The sequence below is a fragment of the Monodelphis domestica genome, chromosome 4 (assembly GCF_027887165.1).
Source record: "Monodelphis domestica isolate mMonDom1 chromosome 4, mMonDom1.pri, whole genome shotgun sequence".
Taxonomy (NCBI): domain Eukaryota; kingdom Metazoa; phylum Chordata; class Mammalia; order Didelphimorphia; family Didelphidae; genus Monodelphis; species Monodelphis domestica.
This window is the reverse complement of record NC_077230.1, coordinates 7,877,403-7,902,740: the sequence shown is the minus strand read 5'-3', so window position 1 is coordinate 7,902,740 and position 25,338 is coordinate 7,877,403. Positions and strand designations below refer to the sequence as shown.

Sequence of the window (25,338 nt, the reverse complement as noted above, 5' to 3'; positions counted from 1 at the left end):
TGTTCGGGATAAGTCATCAGATATCAAAGACTCATCTCAAGTGACTTCCCTGTTTATTTTTTATATGCAAGTATTCAAAAAATCACAAAAGCAAATAACCTAAATGCATGGTTTTTTGATTTCTTATTGTGCTTAATCCGAACATAAAAGAAGTCTTCTTTACTTTCTAGATATGTTGCCTCCTCTATTTGTTTTTAGGTTACTGGTGGGGCTTTCAAATACAAATAAAATGAATGAAGCAAAAAATAATGAAAGCTAATAGCAAATAACTTTACAAATAATGGGATGTGAATTCTTTCTGCCCTTCTCCAGCGTAAATGATTTGTTTACAACTTTGTCCTAAAAAACGCTTTTGCAATTGTAATCATCAAAGTGTACCCACTGGGACTGGGTATTCCACAGATACACAAGGTAGGACATGCCATACTATGAGACATCTGTCTGTATCGTAGCCGTGAGTGCTCAAGCCCCAAAATATTCACAGGATCTGTGCCTATGGCTGGAACTAGTTATCCTGTGGATCTCCCCCCCATCCCCGCCACAAAGATAGGTCAATGTGAAGACAGTTTTCTTTGCTTCAACTTGGAAGTTGTTCTCACTGGCCTTGTGAAATCCCAGTGGACCCCAAGCACTGCACCAAACATGTAAGATGTGACATACAAATTTAGTGTTCCTGTATTGGCCACCTCGAATGAAAACAGGTAACTCCCCAAATGTGACTCTGCTGATATTAAACACAAGATGTAATTAAACATACTCTACTCCCCTAATATTAGAAAGAAAACTATATGGGAAATACAGGAATCGAAAGAGAAGTAAGTAATATAAATCTGTCATTGGCCATAAGAAAAAACTACTTCTGTGACAATATGGATGACAAATTGGTCCGCCATGTAAATTTTAGAATGAGAGAGGAAGAATTCTCACCTCCTCCTGCTTCCGCTTCATTTCCTTGGGGGTCCAATGTCCACAACTTCAATGTGTCTCTCTAGCCTTTTGCCTTTGTATACTTCTTCACTAAACAGATCAAATTCAGTAACAGCTTCATCAAAGGAGGTCTTTGCAAGAGTTTAGGGTCTCAAAGTAGAAACGATCAAGCATAGGGCCAGACCCAACCTTTAGGATGTATCTCCTTTTTATTGAGTTCAAATACTTCTTGATGTGCTCATTGGGACTGATCCACTTTTCCTTTCTTGTCTCACTGGAAGCAGCCTCAGTCAAATAATAGTAGTGGTTTTCTTGCATTTTCCAAAGGAAAACTTTGCTTTCCCTTTGTGAAGCATTGAGAATCATGAGCGTTTCCAGCAAAGGCAGTAGTATATCATTGCAGGTATCTTAGTTCAGTCTCCATTTTCTCTGTATATTCTTGGGTCATTTGCAACTTTTTCTCAATACCTTCTACCTTTTGCTCAATATTAAAATGAACCTTCAAGATGATGGCTGGGCGCCATTTTGTAAGCAATGGAGTAAGGATTCCTCTCCTCATTGAATGATTCCACTCCTTGCTCAGATACCAACTTCATTCAGCCTGCCATGTCATTAGATCTATATTTCTTAGACTATGTAGCCAGTTTGGCCTGTGGCACCAGCACATTTTTACCTATGATTTAGTACTCTGTGACCAGAGTGAGTGGCAGCACTGATGACAGGACAGGCGTTCAGTAGTCTCAAGGTGAAAGCAGAGGCCTGTATTATCTGATTTCACTTGGACTGTCACAGATTCAAAACTATTGATAGAGGGTCCAAACCTTATTTTGACCATGACAAGGAAGGGATTCCTCTCTATTCACATATCTAAAGGATACCATAAAGATTAAAATTGGGGGTTTTGACTCAATAAGAGAGTAATAAAGTAATATTGTAGTCATCAATTTTAAAATATTATAGCTTAAGGCAAAATGATTTTTAGCAGCTTTTATTTACAAAGAGGTGGAAAGAGTGAAAGTGGGAAATGTAGATAAAGAGATGGACTCTTAACAAGCGACCAGCCCTAAGAGTTTCTCCCATGGTGAAGTGACGTCCAGTTTAGCCCCCTGGCAGGAGGCTTCCTCAGGTATGGATCATCTGATGGAAACTTCATCCAGAAGCCCACCAGTGCAACCTCCTCCAAAGCCAAGGCAGGAATCTCAGCCACTCACTCCAAATGCCAGGAAAGGAATGGTATCCCAGGTCTCTTTTTATAGCCTTTTTCTATGTCATTTCCTGTCTCTCCCCCTCTTCTCAGAAATCAATTGCAGTCTTTCAATTTGCCTAGTACTGCCCAAAGGGGGTCAATGCTTGTGGCCTTTGGGGGGAGTGAACTAATAAGTGGCTTGTGAGCTCCCTTACCTAATGGTTAAGTGGGGTACTTTTAAGTTCTTGACTAATTGAGTTAAAGGTTGCTGATTGAGTTCATTAAAATAGACAAAGAGAGAGAATTCTATGTTCACAATACTAAGGGAGGGAATTCCTAGTCACTAAGACATTGGGTTCAGGCCCTCAGCCCTTGCTCTCTTTGATGAAGGTAAGATGACATGTGGCTACCAAGCAAGCCTCCCACTCACAACTAGGAGGAAGAGAGGCGTTTCCTACTGCCAGGGGTTTGAGTTCTCCATTGCTACTCTCTTTGGTGAAGGCAGGTGGTCTTGCCCATGAAAGCACAGCTGCTGAAGGTCCCTGATGAACCTAGTCCCAACCTGGTCATCGACTTGCAGATTTAGAGGAAAAAGATTCAGTGACCATATCCTGGCTTTCTTCAGAGAAGACCTAAGGCCACAGTAAGACTGATTATTCCACCCTGTCCACAAGCATGTGGCTGCAGTCTTAGGACTGCTCAATGACTTAGGAGCTAGAAGGAGCCACTGGTGGCTCAGCCCTTTACCCATAGAAGAGATTCAGTTAGAGTCTGACAAGAAAACATGACTCCAAGAGCTATTACAGATGTTTTGTTAGTGGTAAATTGACACAACCACTACCAGAGGCTGGTAGGCAAGACTCAGAGTCCTGTGGCACAAACAGCAAAACCTACAGGAAGGAGTGAGGAAGAGGAAGGGGCAAGGTGGTGGGGGTGGGGGGGGCGGGCAGGGGGTAGAACAGCAGCTAATGAATGCCTGTGCCATAGAAAACCTGATTTCTGAGCATAAGCTGAGGGTGGGAGACAACCATGTAGTCAAGGAGTTCCCTTAACCAGGGATTTGAGTGGAGTTTTTATAGTGATCTTCAAAAATGTCCTTCCACCAATCTACATGGTGGTGGGGGCTTACTTATATCCCATAGATGAAAGCGAGTCCACTGTTCTGACTTTGGTCGTCTCAGCTGAGAGGCTTTTCCCCCAGATGCAAAGTAAATAAAGACTCTCAATATTCTGATCTTGCCCATCTCAGTAACGTCCTTATGCCAAGAAAAAGAGTAGGGGATTGTTTCTTATTGGAAACACAGAAAAAAACAAAGGGTGGAGGGTAGGGGGAGGTGAGATTCAGTAAGTCAGAGAGTAAATTTCCACAGCCATTGAAAATTGCGTCACAAATCAGAGCTATAGGATTGACCCGGGTTGCAAAATGAAATTTAAGAAACATCAAAGGATCACACAATAATACATATTTCTACCACAAAGACAATCCATTTGCTTCCTTATTGATTCTCTATCAAATTCCTCACAGTGGCTGTTTTACACCTTTTCCTCATCTCAAACCTCCCACAATGATCCTCTCAGTTTGTCATTTTTTCTATTTATATTCTCATTATGAGGTGACCTGATCAAATCCCATGGGTTCTGTTTGATGCTCTTGTTTGGTGATCTCATAGTGTCTATGCAGATGACTCCTAAACAGAGATGTGCTGATAAATGTTTAATAATGCCTCTCTGAAAGAAATATATATGTATATATGTATACTATAAAGGGGGGAAGGGGTTAATTATAAAAAAAGGTTGGACTGGGTTATTTAAGAATAGAGTCACCAGGAATTTAATTTATTCCAAAGAGATTTATTTACAATTTGTTTACAAAATATGGAAAGAGTGAACTAAAAAAATTAGAGAGAGAATAGGGTAAGATATCTAGCCTAAGCACTAAGTATTTTGGTCCCGGCCCCTGGCTCAACCAGGGCAGGGAGATTTAGTCCTTAGCTGGAGAGGACTCAAAAAAGCTGAGGACCTGGGGAAGTCTCTCTCAAGAGGTAGGTCTCTCCTGAGGCTGGTCTCTTCAGAAAATCCAGGAAAGGAGGAAGCCTTTTCACTCACTATGTGTCAGTCCAAAGGAAGAGATTTAAGAAGAGCCTCACCAGGAACAGGGTCTCGGGTCCAGTCAGCAGATTCTTCTCCAGTCTCAACTCCAAAGAATGAAGAACTGGCTCTCACAGGAAGTTGTAATTCCTTTTAAAGACACTTTCTTTTGTGTCACTTCCTGTGCCTTCCTCCACTTTTTGCATGGACAAATCATAGTCTAAAGCCTTGCTTGGGACTGCCAAGGAGGCCGTCAGTTGATTCTGATTCGTCACCCACTATTGCATATGTGGGTCACAGATCTTCCCACTAAATGATTAAGTGGGATGTTTACACTTTTGGTGATTAGATCTAAAAATGGGCAGGGGAGTTCATTTAATTTTCACAATCAGGGGAGAGTTAATAAATTTCATTTTCACAATTAGGGGAGAGTTAAATTTAATCTTCACAATATGCACGCACTAAATACTTTTAAGTTTAAACTGCTAAATTAATATTTTCTCTATCACCTCCTTAAGTCTAAACAATCCACAAAACAATACACCAAGCTCTGATTTGTAGTGTTTTGCTGATTTCTGGGGTATAAATACTTTAATTTAACAATTAATCCTGGCCCACGACTCCTCCTAAACTCATATATTCAGATGTAGTTTTTTCCTGACCTCCAATTACATACCATCAACCATCTGTTGGATATTTTGAGTTAAATGTCCTTTAGGTGTCTCAAACTCAAACTCAAACTGTGTCCAAAACTGAATTCATTCTTTCCTCCAAAACCTAGCCTCTTCTGAACTTCCCTATGAGAACCACAACCCTGAACTATTTTTCCCACTAATATACCAATAAAGCTGAAAATCAAAGTGAAATTAATATTTAAAAACATATAAATTCTCCATATTAGCAGAACAAGAAATAAAATACATAAATAACTTTATCTTAGAAAAATAAATCGAGCAAGTCATGAATTAATTCCCCAAAAAATATCAGCATTAGATATTTTTATAAGTGAATTCACCATTGATTTAAAGAATAATTCATTCTAAAACTATATACACTATTTGAAAAAATAGAGCAGAGCCAAGATGGTAGAGAAGGTACAAACCCATCAGATTTCTACCAAATTAAACTCCAAAAACCAATAATATAATACTTCAAAACAAATTCTGGAACAGCAAACCTACAAAAAGACAAGGTGAAGTAATTTTTCAATGTAAAACAACTTAGAAGATCAACACGATGGATCTAGTGCACCAGGATGGAGGCAGAGCACAGTGTGCCAGGGCAGGCCTCTAGTAGGCAATAGGCCTTGGTCACAACTGAAGCAGCAGCAGCCAAGGATTCCAGACTCTCAGCCACAGATGGCAAGGAGTATTGGACAACTCTTCAGAAGAAGATTACAAGAGTCCCTTTATTGTCTCTACATGCAAGACTCTTGTTGTATTGCCCGTACACAGAACTGGTTGCAGTCCTCCAATATAGTCACAGAGTGGGAAGGAGCACCAGCCTACACCAAGATTTGCAGCCACAAGGGATTAGGGGACCCTAGTCACAGTTCAAAAGCGTGTTTGGGATTACTTACAGAACAGAGTACAGACCAGGAGAGTATTAAATACACCTCTCCTTACATCATACCACCTTGGAAGAACTGAAAGCAGATAGATCCTCATTGACAGCTCTGAAGGCAGCTGTACAAAGAAACTGAAACTTGGAAAAGTGCTCGTCTTTTACCACAGTTACAGAGAACAACTTTAACAGTTTTTTAAACTAATAGAGAAAAAAAATGCCGGAAAATGAACAAACCACAAAAAAGAAACAACATAGAAAGTTATTTTGATGACAGGATAGACTCACAGTCAGAAAATAATAATGTAAATTTTGCTGCATCCAAAGCCTCCAAGAAAAAATATTAATTCCTTCATGGCCTAAAAACAATTTTATGGAGGAGCTCAAAAAGGATTTTAAAATTTAGAGAGGTAGAAGAAAAATTGGGAAAAAATGAGAGTGATACAGGACAATCATAAAAAAAAAAGAGTAAACAGCTTGGTAAAGGAGTCATACAATATAATGAAGAAATTAACATCTTAAAAAAGAATAGGTCAATCAGTAAAAAAAAAAAAGGGCATCAAAATCCAATGAATGGAAGAACTTTTTTAAAAGCAGAATTGATTAAATATATAAATGTACACAAAAATGCACTGAAGAAAAAAACTTCTTAAAAGACCAAATTGGCCCTTTGGAAAAAAGCATTATAAAAATTCACCTGGTAAAAGAACTCTTTACAAAATAGAATTGGCCAAATAGAAATGGAGGTATAAAAACTCACTCAAGAAAATCATATTTTAAAAACTAGAATTGGCAAGTGGAAACTAATGACTCCATGAGACATCATGAAAAGTCAAAAGAATGAAGAAAATTGAAGAAAATGTAAACTATATATCATGAAAAAAACAACTGACTTAGAAAATAAATTCAGGAAAGATCATTTAGAAATTATTGGATTATCTGAAATTCAAGAGCTTAAACATCATCAAGAAAACCTGTTCTGCAATAAAAGACTGTCTGCCCTTTGATCCAGCCATAGCACTGCTGGGTTTATACCCCAAAGAGATAATAAGGAAAAAGACTTGTACAAGAATATTCATAGCCACACTCTTTGTGGTGGCCAAAAATTGGAAAATGAGGGGATGCCCTTCAATTGGGGAATGGCTGAACAAATTGTGGTATATGTTGTTGATGGAATACTATTGTGCTAAAAGGAATAATAAAGTGGAGGAATTCCATGGAGTCTGGAACAACCTCCAGGAAGTGATGCAGAGCTAAAGGAGCAGAACCAGGAAATCATTATACACAGAGACTGATACACTGTGGTACAATCAAAGGTAATGGACTTCTCCATTAGGAACAATTCAATGTCCCTGAACAATCTGCAGGAATCTAAAAAACACTATCCACAAGCATAGGATAAACTGTGGGAGTAAAAACACCAATGAAAAGCAACTGCTTGACTACAGGGGTGGAGGGGATATGACTGAGGAGAGACTCTAAATGAACACTCTAATGCAAATACCAACAACACGGAAATGGGTTCGAGTCAAGAACACATGTGATACCCAGTGGAATCATGCGTCGGCAATGGGGGGGGGGGAGGAAAAGAAAATGATCTTTGTTTCCAATGAATAATGTTTGGAAATGACCAAATAAAATAATGTTAAAAAAAAAGAAATGAAACCAAGAAAGTGGGAGTCATGAATCATGTAACCATGGAAAAACATTCTAAATAAAAGAAAAAAAAAAAGAAAACCTGCCCTGATAGTCTAGAACCAGGAGACAAAATAGAAATTGAAAGAATACACCAATCACCTCCTGAAATTCCAAAACTCCCAGGTCACAGAGAAAATATTGCAAGCAGCCCAAAAGAAACAACTCAAATATCATGGAGCCACAGGCAGGATAACATAAGGCTCAGCAACTTCTACACTGAAGGAATGAAGGGCCTGAAATATGATATTCCAGACGGTAAAGGAGCTTCAACCAAGAATCACTTACCCAGCAAAACTGAGAGTAATCCTTCAGGGGGAAAAATGAGTATTCAATGAAATAGAGGACTTTCAAACATTCCTGATGAAAAGACCAGAGCTGAATGGAAAATTTGACTTTCAAATACAAGGCTTGAGAAAAGCATAAAAAGGTAAACAGAAAAGTGAAATCAAAAGATATTCAATAAGGTTAAATTGTGTGCATTCCTACAAAGAGAAATTATTCTTATAACTCCAAAGAATTTTGTCATTATTAGGGCAGTTAGAAAGAGTATACATAGACAGAGGGCAGGGGTGTGAGTTGAATATGATGGGATGAGATAAAAAAAAATAAAATTAAGGCATGAGAAAGAAGAATGTTCTGGGAGAAGGGGAAAGGTAAAAATAGAATTCGGTAAATTATTGCCCTTAAAAGAGGCATGAAAGAGTGTTCACAGTGGAGGGGGAGATCAGGGAGGTGAGGAGGAGAGCATGTGAACCTTCTACTCATCAGAATTGGCTCAAAGAGGGAAGAACATGTACAATCAATTGAATATAAAGAGAGCTATTCTACTTAACAGGAAACTACAAAGGGAAGAGGATAAAAGAATTGGGGTAGGGCTGATAGAATAGAAGGCAAATGGGGGAAGTGGAGGACAGAAACTAAACAGGGATAAAAATATGGAAAGAAATACATAGTAATCATAACAGTGCAAAATTTTTAAAAAGTCTTTCCACTAAAGGTCTCATTTCTCAAATATATAGAAAAATTAGTTAAGTATATAAAAAATAAAATCATTTTCCAATTGATAAATAGTCAAAAGATATGAATAGGTAGTCCTAAGACAAAGTTATTAAAGCGCCCTATAGTCATACAAAAATGCTCTAAATCACTATTATTTAAAGAAATGCAACTTAAAACAACCCGAAGGTATTAGCCCACATATATCAGATTAGCCATTTTGACAGAAAGGGAGGGAATATGGGACACAAATGCATTGTTGGGAGACGTGAACTGATTTAGTCATTCAGGAGAGTAATTTGGACCTGTGCCTTGACCCAGCATTACCTTTACTTGTTTGTATTCCAAAGAAATAAAAATAAATAAATAAAAAGGGGAAGGACCTATTGTACAAAAATATTTAAAATCACTTTTTTCAGTGAGGCAAAAATTCAGAAATGGGAAATGGCTAAGTTAGGAATATTTTACAACAAACAACTGTGAATAAAAGCTATTCTTAGAAATACAATGATCCAAAACTATCCATAGGATTAATAATTTTTAAAAATGCCATCTACTCCTAGAGGAAAAAAACTGAGGCTGAATCCAGTTTCTTATTTTTTTTCTATATAAATTTCCTTCGACAAAAGGATTAATATAAGGAAATGTTCTACATGATTGCACACATAAAATCCATATAAAATTATTTACCATCTCAAAGTGATGAGGGGTTAATGGTGAGGGAAGGAAAAAATTTGAGATTCAATATTCTTTGAGAAATATTGGAAATTGATTTTACATGTAATTGGAAGAAAAAATAAAATTTAAAAAGAAAAAATAGGTAAAGAAAGAACCCTACCAATTTCATTCTATGATGCAAATATCCTCTTGGTATCTAAACTAGAAAGAAAAACAGAAAAAGAAAACTGTACACCAATTTCCCTAATGAAATTTGATGCAAAAATTTCAAATAAAATATTAACAAGGAACTACAGTGTTATATTTCAAAGATTATGCACTATGACAAGGTCAGATTTATACAAGACCAGAGCAGTGGTTCAATATTAGGAAAACAAAAAGCATATTTGGCAAAATTATTAACAACAACAAAAAGCATCCCCTCATATAAGAATATAGATGGTTTAACTTTATTGAATCCCTTATAATTGCTTGCTCTTATTTACCTTTATATGCTTCTCATGACTTTTGTATTTGTATGTCATATTTTCCATCCAACCCTTATGTATGTCTTCTATTTCATTAAAGATCCATTTCCTCCCCTATAGAATTGTATTCAATTTTGATGAGTAGATTGTTCTTTGTTCTAAGCCTGGCTCTTTTGCCTTCTGAACCAGCACATTTCAGAAGGTTCTTTAAAGTGGCAACTCATAAATCTTTGATGATAATGGCTGTGGAAACTCAGGTCTTGGATTATTTTTTTTCTGGCTGCTTTCAATATTTCTTTCTTGAATTTTCAACTCTGAATTTACATGTTGGGGTTTATTTAAGGAGGTGACTGATGGATTCTTTCTCTTTGCCCTCCAGTTCTAAGATATCTGGGCAGTTTTCTTTTATTATTTCTTGTGACATGATGTCTAAAATCTTTTTGTTATTGCTGTTGATGGTTTTCAGGCAGTTCAATTATCCTTAAATTATTTCTCCTTGATCTGGTTTCCAGTTTAGTTGTTTTTCCTATAAGATATTTCACATTTTCTTTTATTTCTAAGACTTTTGACTTTATTTTATTATTTATTGATGTCACAGAGAGTCATTAGCTTCCATTTGGCCAATTCTCATTTCTAAGAAGGTTTTTCTTGGTAAAGTGTTTTTAGAACATCTTCGAAGCTATTAACTCCTTTTCTACATTTTTCCTCCCTAGGTCTTGCTTTTTTCCCCCCAGTTTTTCCCCCTTCCACTCATTTGCTTTTTAAAATAAATTTTAGTTCTTTTGCAACTGTTGTTTGAACTCTTCTAGGGATTCTTGATGGACTCATACTCAAACTCCATTTTCTTTGAATCTCAGTAGATGTTTTTGAGTCCCTCTTTTCTTTCTCTGTGTCTGAGCTTGACTGTTTCCAAAATAGACCTTTAAAGTGGAATTCACTCTTCCTTGAGTATTCCTGAGTGAAGCAGGAATAATTGAAGAAACCACATTGGCTTAGTCCACTACAAATTTATGTTTCATAATCACAACAGGACCCTGATTGCAGAAAGACAGTCCTTTTGTGTCTCCCTAGTTTATTACTATACCACTCAACACAGCAACTTTTCCAAACTTTCCCATCCCTCTTCATTCTCTCAGCTGAGAACCTTGACTCATATTTCACTGAATAAATTGAGGTCATTGAACAAGAGCTCCCTCTTTTCTTCCTCATCTCACATTAGTCAGATGTTTTCTAATATGATCTTTGTCTCACATGAAGAGATGACTCTTCTCCTTGTCAAGACTAACCCTTCTACATGCACAAGTGACCCCATTGCATCCCAGCTTCTCCAGTAGATTGCCTTCTCTATAATCCCTTTTATCTCACTAATCTACAACCTCTCTCTGCCTACTGTCTGCTTCCTACTTCCTATAAATATGCCCATGTCTCCCCATCTTCCAAAAACACCTTACTTGATCCCTCCCTTTGTGTTCCCTATCCTTCCACATCACTCCCCTCTTTCGTGACTAAACTCCTTGAAAAGGTCATCTCCAATCAATATCTTTCATTTTTCCTCTCATTCTGTTCTTCAATTTCTGCAGTTTCACTTCTGACTTACTTCGTTGTTCAACTGAAAATGCTCTCTTCAAAATTACCAGTAATCTTTGAACACCAACTCTAATGGTCTTTTCTCAATCCTCATTCTTAAAACTCTGTGTGGTTTTTAATTCTGGTGATCAGTCCCTTCTCCTGGATGCTTACTGGCATTTCTCTTTAGCTTTTGTGACTCTTCTCTTTCTCTTCCTACCCATCTAACTGTTCCTTCCCAGCTGAATCTTTATCCAGAGAGTGCCTGGTAACTGTAGGTCTGTCCAAAAGGATCCCTCTTTGGTCGTCTTTCCTTCTCCCTCTACACTATTTTTCTTGGTGTCATTATCATTTTCAGTGGATTAAATTATAATCTGTATGTGAATTATTCTCAGATCTGTTTATCCAGTCCTAACATCTCTCCTGACCTCTAGTCTCATTTCTTGAGACTCTACCTTGAGACTCCTACCTGTTTATTATTGCCACGTCCTACTATTTAAATCTTTGTGTCACCTTGCCTGAATATCCCCTACCTTCCTTTGACATTGCCACCACTCTGGGAAAGCCTTCATCACTTCATACCTAGATTATCGCACTGACCTGCTGGTTGTTCACTTTGCCTCTCCCTACTCCATTTATCTGTCCAATTGATCTTCCTTAAAATCTAACCATTCCATCTCCATATTTAATTACTTCTGGGTAGATAGTGTGTCTGGGCCATTCCAGGAGGACAAAAGGGCTTGCTGAGCCCTTTTCAGGGCTTTTAAGTGACCTTTGGTGTCCGCCTTTCCCACAACTCTTACTTCTGACTTAAAGAAGCTGTAGCATGTGCAGTAGCCGCACCCCAGTAAAATCATGGGCCAAATAGTATATATTTCTTTTTTTATTTTTTTTTTAATTTGGAAAATCTTCTTTAATTAATTCATTTAGAATATTTTTCCATGGTTACAAGATTCATGTTCTTTTCCTCCCCTTTCCCCACCCCCCTCCCGTAGCCAACATGCAATTCCACTGGGTTTTACATGTGCCATTGATCAAGACTAAATAGTATATATTTCAACATTCAGCGACTTCCACACAAAGACGGACATAGGGTAGAATGGTGAAAATATATGGAGGAAAATACAGGTGAGGCTCAAGAGGTTAAATACCTGCAGATTACAATAAAGCCTTATGGCACAAATATTTTTTCAAAAGAATGTGGAGATTTCTGATATGTCCAGAACTAAATAATATTATAAGAAATGAAACAGACTCTACTTAACAGACAGAAAACATCTGGCCCTCACTGTGGAAGTAACCTCTGAACCAACTGTCTTCTGTCCATTCAAGTCAGAACATGAGGAACGAAAGAACGGTGAATGTGACATGGGGGCCAATGGATTTATAATCATCTGAGCCTTAATCCTTAATCCTCAATAATGCATAAGTGAGTCTGTAATTACTAGGAGCCAAGAAGTATGATCAGATCTCTCAGTGACTTGTAAATGGGCATATTCACACCTTCCATAGGAAAATGGAATCAGAGTCCCAAATAAAGGTTCAAAGTGATGTTTGCACCTTATCAAATTAATCTGGTGCCATTGATCAACCCAAGGAGGAATTGATGCTGAGGCTGGGGAAGTCATTTTCCCAGCATCATACAGGCATCTAATGATACACAGGACTTGTCTCTTAACCCATAGTCTATAGCTTTTTCCATTGCAACTCTCTCTATAACTTGAATGTGAAGACTTTCTCTTTATCATCTCAGAGTATTTTCATTCATGCACATCCATTCCAATTCCAATTTCTGCTTCTGATACTTCTGCATGAGGGGCCCCTGGGCAAGTTCACTAACCTTGGGGAACTTTAGAGTCTTCATCTATTAAAAGAGAATCCTGAATTATCTACTCTCAAATATTGTTGTGGTTCAGTCATGTCCGATTCTTCGTGACTCCTCCGGGCTTCTTTGACAAGGCTATTGACGTGGTGCCATTTCTTTCTCCAGTTTCATGCAAGCAGGAGTTAACAATTATTCATTCATACAGCAAGTGAACTGCTTGAGATTATGTTTGAACTATGGTCTTTGGGACTCCAGAGCCAGTGCTCTACCTACTACATCACCTCGCTGCCCCCAGTCATAAAATATAAGCTATTCTCAGGAATGGGAACAAGAAATCAGAGAATTTTAGTTTTTCCCTCCAATTTTTAATTGAATTTGACTAAATGGCTGAACCTTTGTGGATTTAAGATTAATTAGTTAGTCACCAAATACTTATTACATATTATTATTTATTATTTTCTATGTCCTGGGTATTATGCTAAGAGCTGGGAATACTGAAAAAGGAAAAATAAGCCAGTCTCTGGCCTCAAGAGTTCTCATTCTGCAATTTTTTTCTTGCTTTGTTTTGTTTTTTAAACAGCTGTCTATTGGAAGGTAATATGGCACAGTATAGAGAAAGCTTCAAAGCCAGGAAGACCTGGGTTCAAGTCCCATCTCTGATACACATTGGCTGTGCAACTCTAAGCAAGTCAACTTCTCAGTTCCTCAGGCAGTTCGCTAAGATTAAAAGGTCCCAAGAAGGTGATACTGATACAGAGTTTCCTCATTTGAAAATTCCCTATACTAATTATATCAAAGGTGTAGGCCCAGTCTATACATAAGATATATGATTATTAAAAAGGGGTAGGTAATATGTTAATACTAAATATGCCCTATTAATTTAATATTTCTATATTTCATCTGAAAATCTCTATCAACAAATACATTTAAATATATGTAATAAGTAGTAGGAAATTATATAAACATTTCCTCCAAATAATTTATTGAATGCAAACGTAGATTTATACTACAACTATTAGAAGAGATACCGCGGTATTAAAAAGTGGGGATTTAAGACATTTTTCCTTTTGAAATGCAAGCCAAATGGAAAATGTCCTAGATTTTAAGTTTTATCACAACTTTTTTTGGTTAAAACACAGGAAAATAGTTTTCTATAACATTTCTCATATAATTTGGAGCCAATTCATAGAAATGAAAAGTTGAGCACAATTTGTTTCATATTAATGACTTCATCTATTTCATCTATTTTACAGTGAATTGATGTGAATTTTATTTTTGATTCTAGATGACCTCAATATAAACGGTATCTTAGGAGCTGTAATAACTGTGGCCTTATTGATTTTATTATGTGGCCTCGGAGCCTGCTATGCTCAGAAGAAAGGTTACTTTGCAAGTAAGTAAAAATCTCCTATAATCACACACAGAGACAAGACGCTGTTTCTTCTTCAGAATCATGATAGTTTTTGAATTCTGTCCATTTAATTTCTGAAATAGAAAATGTCATTAGGGTAACAGGGGTACGTAATGCAGGAACTAGGCAAATAATGACGAGAAAAACGTTGTTTAAAGCTAAGTTTGAAGGATAGAGATTTGTGTTTGAGTGGTTCAATGTGGCACATTGAAGAGATGCTGTTAAGGATAAGAATTGTTTTGCTGACATAAAATTCCATTTCTGGCCCAAATGCTTTATTAGCAGAGAGCAGTAAGGTATTCAGCATTATCTTTTTAAAAAACAATATGCCCAATAGTTGAAAGAAGAGCCAAGAGCAATAGACACTTTAAAAATTGCTTTGCTATATATACTAAACATATACTATACAATTGAAACTGATTTTGTTTTCACTTTGGAACCATGTAGCTCCATATATGTTGGGAAACACAGTGTGAGCAAACAATTCTCAGGAGATTGGAGTGTATAAAGTACACACTGGGCTTGTCTACTTCCTCTGAGAGATAGTATGAAAGTTAGATCAAATGCATCCAGAAACCTAGGACCACAGTAGAATGACCTCCTAAATACACACTCTCCTTACCAAGAGGAAAATGGGTTTTTCAGTTCCAGAGAAGTTCTTTGGAGTTGTTGTTCATAAGATATCATGTCGAATTCTTCTCTCTGAATAAAGGGGTCACAGATATTTTAGAGATTTTGTGGGTAAACAATTGAATTGCTGATTGTACGATGAACTTCTGCTTTCCGGGAATTGGGGCTTTAAAAATGTTTTAAACAGACACTAAATTTAAATTTAAATGCACTTTGATCATGATTATAACATGCATGAAAAACGTATTTCAAGTGAGTTTTACTGAGAAGATAATGCCATACATTGACTTGTAAAATATCCAAAAGTGTTCCCCTGTAGCCTGATGAAGGTGATCTGACTCCACCTGCTGGAGATCAGCAAAAGTATGTCAATCAAACAGATTATTTCCTATTTGTAGCCTTTAGCCCCAAGTCAAAGAACAGTAGGCTTGAAATTCCTAAAGAGGATAAAACAGAAATGGTACTAAAAAGAGAGACAGGACAGTGATTCATGGAAAGTCTACAAGGATCAATGACTAACCAAATTCATTGGGAAGTGGATGTATTTATCAGGAAATCATTCATTATTTGTAGTGAGCACATTTTCCTACTGTCACTGAACTTCTTTGAGAATATTATTTTCTAATATTGCATTTTGAAAATAAAATTCCAGGAGTTGAAGAAGATAAAAAGTAACCGTGTATTTAAAAGAGAGTTTGTAAGAAGTGAGACTTTGCTTCCTATGAATCTGTATCATTCTGTATTTTCTACTGTATTAATGATGTGCACTTATTCTTTTGTAGAAGAAAACTCCTTTCAGTAAGTATAAGTCTTTTAAGTTTGGGGCTCTTTTCCCCTAGCAAATAATTTTAAGGGTATTAGAATATGTCAATTATGTAAGGTGATTATTTATGTAAGTTTCCTTCCTTTGAGAGTTAGCATGAAAATTAGACCACTAGATCTAAATGCTTACTGGGTACAGTGTTCATAAAATGATGCCCAAGTCCTTCCTCTCTACAATTTTATATGGTCGGTCAATGAGATCTGTAGCCAACAGACTGCTTGTGGCTTGCATTTCCATTCAATATCTGTCATGCAGGCTGGAGATATCAAAACCAAACCAAGCCTGTTCTCACAGAATTGACATTCTCCCGGAGTATGCGTGCGTCTTCTTAATTAATACTTAATTTTTAAATCTTCACTTTGGAATGCTTTCATTCTAATTACTATACTTAGTATATATATATTATCTTTAAGTTTGCAGTGGAATCCTATGAATCATATAGTCCAACTTTCTTGACATAAAATTTCTCCTCTGGGGCCAGAAACAGGCATTTTTGTATCAATTTAATTTTTGTGAAATGGTGAGAAAGATGCTTTTTTAAATTTTCTTCTTGATTCCTACTATCAAGCACTTGACTATCCCTTGACGGCCAGGGCTTGTGTGTAAAACTGCACGCACACGAAAGTTTCACTGCAAGGCCCCCCTCCAGAAAAATGTCATTCAATGAAAATCAAGGCTGATCTTTCCCTCTGCTTGGCCAAGATGACTTGGGTGGGACTAGTAACCCGCACTTCCCAGGACATGATGGGCACTTCCATGCACTAGAGAACCAAGACGTGTCATCTCGTAAATAACTCGCCTTCCGTGTCTCCCTAAACAGGAAGGACAATTCAGACCCTAAAGCTGCGATGGGTGAATGTGTAAGTACGTTTCCAAACACATAGAAGTACTTTGGGGGGGGGGGGAGGGCTATCAAAGCATTAGATCCTTTTTCTTTTTCCCATATACTTGACTCAAGGCCAGAGGCTCATGTTCATTCCTTCTAAAATAGAGTTCTGGTTTTTGACATGTAAAAGTTTCTTTGATCATATGTCAATGATATAATCTGGCAGAGCCCAGCAAATTGACCAAATCATTTGATATCATTTCTGCACATGCTTACCAGCATAACCAAAAGAAGAGAAAAGACTGAATTAACTCCCTACAGCGTGGGGAGTGTGTATGTGGAGCTATAGTTCTCCAATTCCAGAGCATTGAGAAGAAACACATTCCAATTGTCACGAGATTAGTTTTGTATAATTGTGGAATCACAAAATCTGAAGGGATTTAAAAGACCAATTTAATCCAACCTGTAGAACCCCTAAGGGACACACTGGGAGAGAGTCCTGGGCCTGGAGTCACATCACAGTCCTCTTCCTAAATTCAAATCTGGCCTCTGACTTACTAGCTGTGTGACCCTGGGCAAGTCACTTAACCTTGTTTGCCTCAGGTTCCTCATCTGTAAAGTGAGCTGGAGAAGGAAATGGCCAACCACTCCAGAATCTTTGCCAAGAAAAGTGCAACTAGAAAGGAAGAATCAGACGCAACTGAAACAACTAAACACAGAATAATGACATGACAAATACTTTTTTATTTAGAAAAAATGATCCAGATGTATAAGCAAGTTATTTGCATAGCTAATGATTATATATTTGTTCAATGAAATCCTACCATTAAACATGCTTTTTTTTTTGCCTTTAGGATTTCAAGCACACGAAGTCCTTTGTCATTTAGAAGACTCCTTCCTCTGAGATATACCCAAACCACTGTTTGTTAAACAAACTATTAAAAATGGTCTTAAAAAACTGTGCCTTGTCTTACGTTTGACAAAAGCTACATCATGAAAAAAGAAAAACCATTTTGGCTAAAATGTTATCCTGTCCTCCATTAGTGTTTGATTTGAAAGGCACAGTCTTGAGCGCTTGACATCCTGGCATGGCTCTGTGGGGCTCTTATGTCTCTCTGCTAGTCTTGTGTGTGCGTTTCTGGACTTTTTTGAGCAGTCGTGCCGCCTCCCTCGCCTCCCTTAGGGATCTGTCAGTTTCTGAAACAAGCATTGAAATAGACCTCACTGCAGGCGAACCACCTATGGACAGCAGACTCAGCATCACCTGCCTTCTTCTAAGCACCAGGCTGGGGCACCAGGACGCACACAGAACTAAAGAGCCTGTTTGAACACGGATCTGCCCATGTCAATCCTGCTTTGCTCTCTCCCAACATAAGCCAATTCATGCAGAAACATTTGCCCAAATTCCCTACATTTGCTTTTGTTTCTCTGCTTTACAACAAAAAGGAATTTGCATCAAAGCAAGACATGCATGTTGTGTGTGACATCCTTCACCAGGCTCAAAGTGGAAAAGACAGCCAGTGGCTGCCTAACCACGGACAAGCCTTTCTGATTCTCAATCTGGGGACAGTCATTAGGGCATGACTTAATGCATAGGGTTGGTGTAATAAACGAGATCCTATTTGGGTTTTTTCCTAAATCCTTCTCTGTCTTAGACCCTAAGGGCGAGGCAATGGGGGATACGTGACTTGCCCAGGGTCACCCAGCTAGGATGTGTCTGAAATTACATTTGAACCCAGCACCTCCTGTCTCCATGCCTGGCTCTCTATTCCTGCCCCAATCTTCAGTCTTGATTAAGTCGTACTTATTGTTCTTTCCATTGTTGTGATCATGTTGTTTTCCAGACTTTCCTTTCTTTGCTTGACATTGCTTTATATGTCTTATGTCTCTTGTAGTCTTCATTTTGGTCATTTCATAATATTCTGTAATAATACTAGTCCATAGCATTCATGTCTCTGAATGTATTTAGCCATGACTCAATCAGTGGGCATGTGCTTTGTTTCCAATTCTTTGTGGCCATAAGAAGTGCTACTATAGATATTTTGATTACGTGAAATCTTTTTTATTTTTCTTTATAATGGCCTCTTTTTGGTGGATACTTATCAGTGAAATTTCTAGGTTAAAGGGCATGAACATTTGAGTTGCCTTTTTTGTGTGTGCAAAATTCCAAATTATTTTCCAGAATGGCTATATCACTTACAGTCCTACATTATATTATGTCCTTCCATCATCCCAACAACACTGATTGTTCCTATCTTTTTTCACCTTTAATTTTCTGGGTGTGAAGTAAAACCTTTTATTCTGATGTGCATATTCCTTTATGTGGTTGTTCACTGTTTCCAATTATTCTTTAGAGAACTATTTCTTCATAACCTTTGACCAATTTCTCGATGGAGGAATGAGTTTTGGACATATATTTCTACTATATTTGATACAAATATTTTCCCCTATTGATCACTTTTCTCTTCATTCTAGATGTGTTTGTTCCATATCAGAATTTTGTAATTTTATTTCATTATAATAATCTTTTACTTTTTGTAACTTTCTTAATCCCTTATTTTTATTAAGAATACATGCTCATAGTTAGGAAAAGCATATATTTTTCTCTTCCAAAAATTTTAATGGAATTATCTTTAAATTCAAATGACATAACTAATTTGAATTTTTGTGGAATAGGGCATAAAATGCTGGTCTAAATTTAATTCTATTAGACTGCTTGCTAGTTTTCCCAGCATTTCATATCATATAAGAAATAAGCAATGTATGTTTTCAGGTTTATTGAACCTGGATTATTGAATTCAATGGTTTCTTCTTCTTTGTCCAAACTTTCTTATCATTCTATTTTTCTATTTTGTAAAATAGTACTAAATGTTTTTTTGACAATTGCTGCTTGATAAAAAAAGTTTAGCAAGTGCTGTGCCTCCTTCATTCTTACTTTTTCCATCATTTGTCTTTATTATATAGGCCTTTTGTTCTTCCAAATGAATTTTTGTTAATTTTCCTAGCTCTATACAGGGCCACTTTGGTTATTTGGTTGAAAGATCAATTTGTAAATTATCTTTATTAGTACCGTCATTTTTCTTCTGTTGCCACATCCATCAGGACCACTGGATATTCCTCTAGTTATTTAATTTATTCTTTATTTCTTTAAAGAACATTTTAAAATTGAATCCATATGCTTTGGCAGACTGACTTCCGAATATTTCATAAATTCTGTACTTATTTTTGGAATGAGACTGTGGACTTACTCCCCCAGAGCAAGCAGGTTACCTATTCCTCTTGGAGCTCTAGAGACAAGCTTGAAGGCTTAGGGCAAGGCAAGAAGCATTTGTATTGCATCTAGTGTTGGTGACTCTAACTCCCCATTCTTGTGAGTTCCTTCCATTGTTAGTTGCATCATATCGGGCACCAGACTAATTGCTGAAGACACAAAAAGGGGCAAAAGATGGTCCTTGCCCTAAAGGAGCTCACTCTACCGGGAGTGACAATAAGCAAAACATAATGTACAAATAAACTATATACAGAATAATTAGGAAGTAACTAGGAGGAAGGCGACACCAGAATTAAGAAAGGTTGGGAAAAGCTTCCTCTACGAGGTGGAGTTTTCGTTGGGACTTCAGGTAAAGCAAGGAAGCAGGAGGCAGAGATGAGGAGGGCGAGCATTCCAGGCATAGGAGAACCAGAGAAAATGTCTGTAGCCAAGACACAGGATGGTTCATTCATGAAATGGGAAAGAGGAAGATGCCACTGGCTCCAAGAGTAAGTGGTAGCAGTAAGGAAGCTGGCAAGGTAAGAAGGAAGTAGTTAATGAAGGGCTTTGCACACCCAGCAGGATTTTGTATTTGATCCTGGAGAAGACAGGCAGCCACCAGAGTTTAACCAATTAACCTCTCTGGCTTTTATGATGTTCCCATCATTGCATACATATAGCAAAAATAGATGTATAATGGCAAGCTCACTGGTCCTTGACCGCAGGGAGTAGATGGGACTTAATTCAATTTGCATATGGCATACATCCCAAAACGTTTTGTAATCATTAAAATGGGCTTCACAAATAGAAGAAATTAAAAAAATTGGTTTGACAAAAGTAATAATAAATTTAAAAGAATTGTTGTGGTCATCACTTATAAAAATTAAAAATTAAACGATGAGTATGCTAGTAGTTTTAGTAGCTTGATGACAGCAGAGTAGATATCCTAAAGTAAGGGAAATGGAGGAAGGAGGTAGGAAATATTGCCTAGCCAAATACCCCATAATTGCCGATCCAAAGAAATCCAGCTAAACTCCAATAAAGCTCCCTCAGGTCCTGATCTCCAGCCAGGAGTCGTGGTAGTCTCTTCAGCAAGAGTCTTACCAGTGCAGAATCAATCTCCAACGCAGAAGAATCCCTCCAACACAGAAGACCCTCCCACACAGAGGCACCAACGCACAAGTCCTCCCTCAGCAAGAGCCTCTGTTTCTCCTTCCTTTCACTGTGGGCTGATCTATCACATCTCAGGAACCCATCAAAGCCTCTCAATTTGCCTAGCATTGGGGGGGGGGGGTGTCAGTGCTTGTGGTCTTTTAGGACTAACTTAAGTGTTAATGACTAAGTATAAACTGTTAATGACTTACTAAGTGTTAAGTAGGGGTACTTCAAGTTCCTGATTGATTAACTTAAAATAGAAAAAGGGAATAAAAAATTCCCTTTCACAATTTACTTCCAAAAGTATGGATAGGTCTGCATTTCCTGATAGGTCACTTGTTACTTGGTTGTCCTTTTGGTGGCTGGCTCGCCTGATTTTAGGAATCTCATGATTTTTTAGTCACCTTCCATCTCATTCACCCAAAAATGGGAAAACATAGTTATCCATTTTGCCACCCTTATAGCCAGCATTTAGATATCACCTCAAGTCCACAAGGCACTTTACAAGTCATCTCATTTGATCTTCACCACAACCCTGAATAGTAAGCGTTATTATTATCCCCATTTTACAGATGAGAAAACAGAGAAGGAGAAATTAAGTGACTTGCCCAGGATCACAGTCAGGATTCGAACTTGAGTCCTCTTCACTCCCAGTCCAGTGCTCTATCTAAACAACTACTTGTAGCAATGGCAAGGCCCATGCTTTTAGCTTCAAGCCAATTCTGATTCCTTCTCAGCAAGTCCACAGTCCTCCTTACACTAGAGGTCTTGACTTCCTTCTCAAATTCTGGCCAGGGAGGAAAATGACAGAGAAAAGAAGAGTCAGCCTGTCCGGTTGGGGCTTTTTGAGTGCCCCTCAGGGCCAGGTCTATCACCAACCAAAAAGGTTCCTCTTAACCATAACTGGTCCAGAATGGTCCAGTGACAGGATATCTGCCAATACCTAAAGTCCATGTAAGGATGGTATCAACCAAGAAGGCAACGCATGCTCAAAAGACCTAATGGCCACATTTTGAGTGGGGTTTCTCTATTACTGATTCCTAGATTGTGTCATTATACAGATTTGTGGTGATTGTTGTGGGTTTATTTGTGGCCTGTAACTTTGCTGAATTAATTTACTCATCCATTCCCTAGGATTTTCAAAGGAAACTATTATATCATAAGAAGAAGGGGACAATTTTGCCTCCTCTTTGAGTATATTTATTTAATTTCTTTTTCTTATCTTATTGCTACTGGTACCATTAGTAGAATGAAACTAAATGCTAAAGGGAAAATGGAAAGGGGGATTGTCTACCTGCTCCCACCCCTGCCCTCCCATTTCCCTCTTCCCTTCCCCCAGACTCAGTGACTATGAGAATCTCCCTTCTACCAGCTGATGACAAGAGGGCTCCTCTGGAGTGCTTGGGGCCTGCCCCTCACTGTCTGGAGACCAGGCAAGCCATCTTCACCACTAAAACACGGTAGAGAGTCCAAATCTCATTCTCAAGGTCCCCAGGGAGAGGATTGGACCCCAAGGCCCAGCCCCTTGGCGAGGGCCAGGTTAACATAGTCTGCCAAAGCTTTAAGACCCTTCCTCTTGCCCCCACCAACCCTCCCACCATGCTTTGTGTGTGTGTGTGTGTGTGTGTGTGTGTGTGTGTGTGTGTGTGTATTTATGGTTTTGTTTTTATGTCTTTTGAGTGATTTGAACTCACAGTTGTCACAATATTTTTACAAAAGAAATAAAATTGCAGTTGCAAGGGAAAAAAAAAACTGTACCCTACTTCTCATTTGTTGAGAAAGCTTCTACTGTTGTACATATTACTTGCTTTGGGATTTCAATGCTTTCTTTTCTTTTCATTTATTCATATTTTTAAACAATGTTCCCTTTAGGCTCATACTTTATTTTTAGCATAAATAAGTATAATTTGTCAAAGTCTTTTTCTGCCTTTATTAAGATAGGGATTTGGATATTGCTGTTTGTTTATTTTAACATAATTAGTTATATTGTTTTCTTAATATTGAACTATCCTTGCATCCTTGGCATGAATACAAATTGGTCATAATGAATGATTTCTTGAAAAAATTGCTATAGACTTTTTTAAACCAGGGTCTTACTTAAAAGTCTTGAATGGATATTCATGAATCATAATGGTTTACAATTCTCTTGGCCTTATCTTTCCCTGCTTTAGTCTCATTATTGTATTACAAAGACAAACCAATGACTGATGAAATACAGGCCCCTACAGAATCACAAGACAGTACAGAACCACATGATGCTCCAGAATAGTTCAAAAGACAAATAAAATCCACAAGGAAAGAAATTAAAAGGGAAAAAATGTCAGAATTTATAGCCCACAAAGGAGAAATAACAATAGAAAAATGAATTCATAGTGTTTTGTGTTTAGTTTTGTTCAAAGATAAGTATGTATAGTACATTCTGATAATTCTCTTTTTTTTTTTGGCTTTGTTGTCATACATTGATCTTTTTAAAAAATTAGTTTATGACTTCTGGGTAAACGACATGCAGGACTCTTCCTCTCCTCATTGTCTACCAATATATACTACCTCAAAAGACCAAAAAAATCAAATTCATATAAACAAAGGGACTCCACAGTAGGAAACAGCATTGAAGGTATGTGGGATTTGGGCATTTCCACACTATAAGGGAGTGAAATAGCTTCCACCAAAACATGAGCTGAACAACCCTCCTCCACCCCACACACGGAGCCAGTAAGCTAGAGTCAGAGTCAATGCACTAGAATCAGTGATTGAGCGAGGAGCACCTTTAGGTCCTTGGAAGAGCAGCTAGACTTGAGACCCAGCAGGCTCAAGAGCACAGACCTTGGGTACGGAGATAGCGCAGACAAGGGCTGAAAACAGTAGAAGCCGTGGAGACTTGAGAGGTGGCTTCAGGCAAAAACCACACTCCTTAGCTCCATACACAGAGAGCCTGCCCTCCTCACTCAGAATTCTGACTGGAAAGGGAAGGAAAAACCAGCATAGTGATGGCAAATAATGCCCAGGAAAAAACAACTTCCCAATACCAAGAAGAACAACAAGAAGGCTTTGACCCTAGATAATATTTATGGAAAAAAAAACTCCAGCAGAAGAGGACAAACAAATAAAAGCATCAAAACCTTCCCCCCAAAATGGAAATTGTCCACAAGCTCTTAAAGAATTTAAATTAGAGCTTATGAGAAAGATGGATGAATTTTGGCAAGAAAAGTGGGAAATAGTTCAAAAAGAAAATAGTTTAAAAGATAGGAACTCCAAATGAGAGACCAAAATTAAACAGCTGGAAGCCATGAAAAGCAGGATAGACCAAACCGAAAAGGAAAATCAAAAGATTATAGCAGAAAGTCAAAAGATTATAGCAGAAAACTAGTCATTAAAGACCAGAATTGGAAAATTGGAAGTGAATGACCTCTCAAAACAGCAAAAATTAATAAAGAAAAGTCAAAAGACTGACAAAATAAAAGGAAACATAAAATATCTCACTGACAAAATGTTAGATGATGAGAACCAGTTTCGAAGAGACAATTTGAGGATCATTGGTCTACCTGAAAACCCAGAAATAAACAGAAATCTTGATATCATACTACAAGAAATTATCCAAGAAAACTGCTCTGATGTTCTTGAACAAGAGAGCAAAATAGACATTAAGAGAGTTCATAGAACACCCTCTACACTAAATCCTCAAAAGACAACCCCCAGGAACGTAATAGCAAAATTCAAGAGCTTCCAAGCTAAGGAGAAAATTTTACAAGAAGCCAAAAAAGAGACAATTCAGATATCAAGGAGCACCAATCAGAATTACACAAGATCTGGCAGCTTCCACACTAAAGAACCGCAAGGCTTGGAATATGATATTCAGAAAGGCAAGAGAATTGGGTCTTCAACAAAGGATCACCTACCTATCAAAACTGGCTATATACTTCCAGGGGAAAGTTTGGGCATTTAACAAAATAGAATATTTCCAAGTATTTGTAAAGAAAAGACCATAACTAAGTGGAAAGTTTGATATCCAAACACAAAAATCAACAGAAATATGAAAAGGTAAATAAGAAAAAGAGGGGAAAGAGAAAAAAGTTTTTTTTATTTAAATTTTCTTATTTAAGGGCTTCAATAAGATCAAATTGTTTATATCAATATATGGAAAAATGTTATTTGTAACTCTCAAAAATTATATTCACTATTATAGTAATAAGAAGAATCACTCATAGGTAGAGATTGGGGTAATAAGTCGTCTAAGATGATATGCAAAAAA

General features: G+C 37.5%; 1 protein-coding gene across 7 annotated transcripts in view; it reads left to right on the top strand.

Moving 5' to 3' along the window:
* JAM2 (junctional adhesion molecule 2) overlaps positions 1-19,597 on the top strand; it is a 98,792-nt gene extending 79,195 nt beyond the window's left edge. For 2 of the 7 annotated variants that reach the window (XM_056826000.1, XM_056825999.1), the window contains exons 7-9: positions 14,280-14,387; positions 16,679-16,718; positions 17,539-19,597. In XM_056826000.1, coding sequence (XP_056681978.1) covers positions 14,280-14,387; positions 16,679-16,718; positions 17,539-17,614 — 224 coding nt within the window. In that variant the 3' untranslated portion in view covers positions 17,615-19,597. Of the gene's footprint in view, positions 1-13,574; positions 13,824-14,279; positions 14,388-15,817; positions 15,834-16,426; positions 16,723-17,538 lie in introns of those variants that run through there. The other 5 variants (XM_016433139.2, XM_016433137.2, XR_008918283.1 and 2 more) reach the window with 5 other exon arrangements.
* The last annotated feature ends 5,741 nt before the right edge of the window (positions 19,598-25,338 follow it).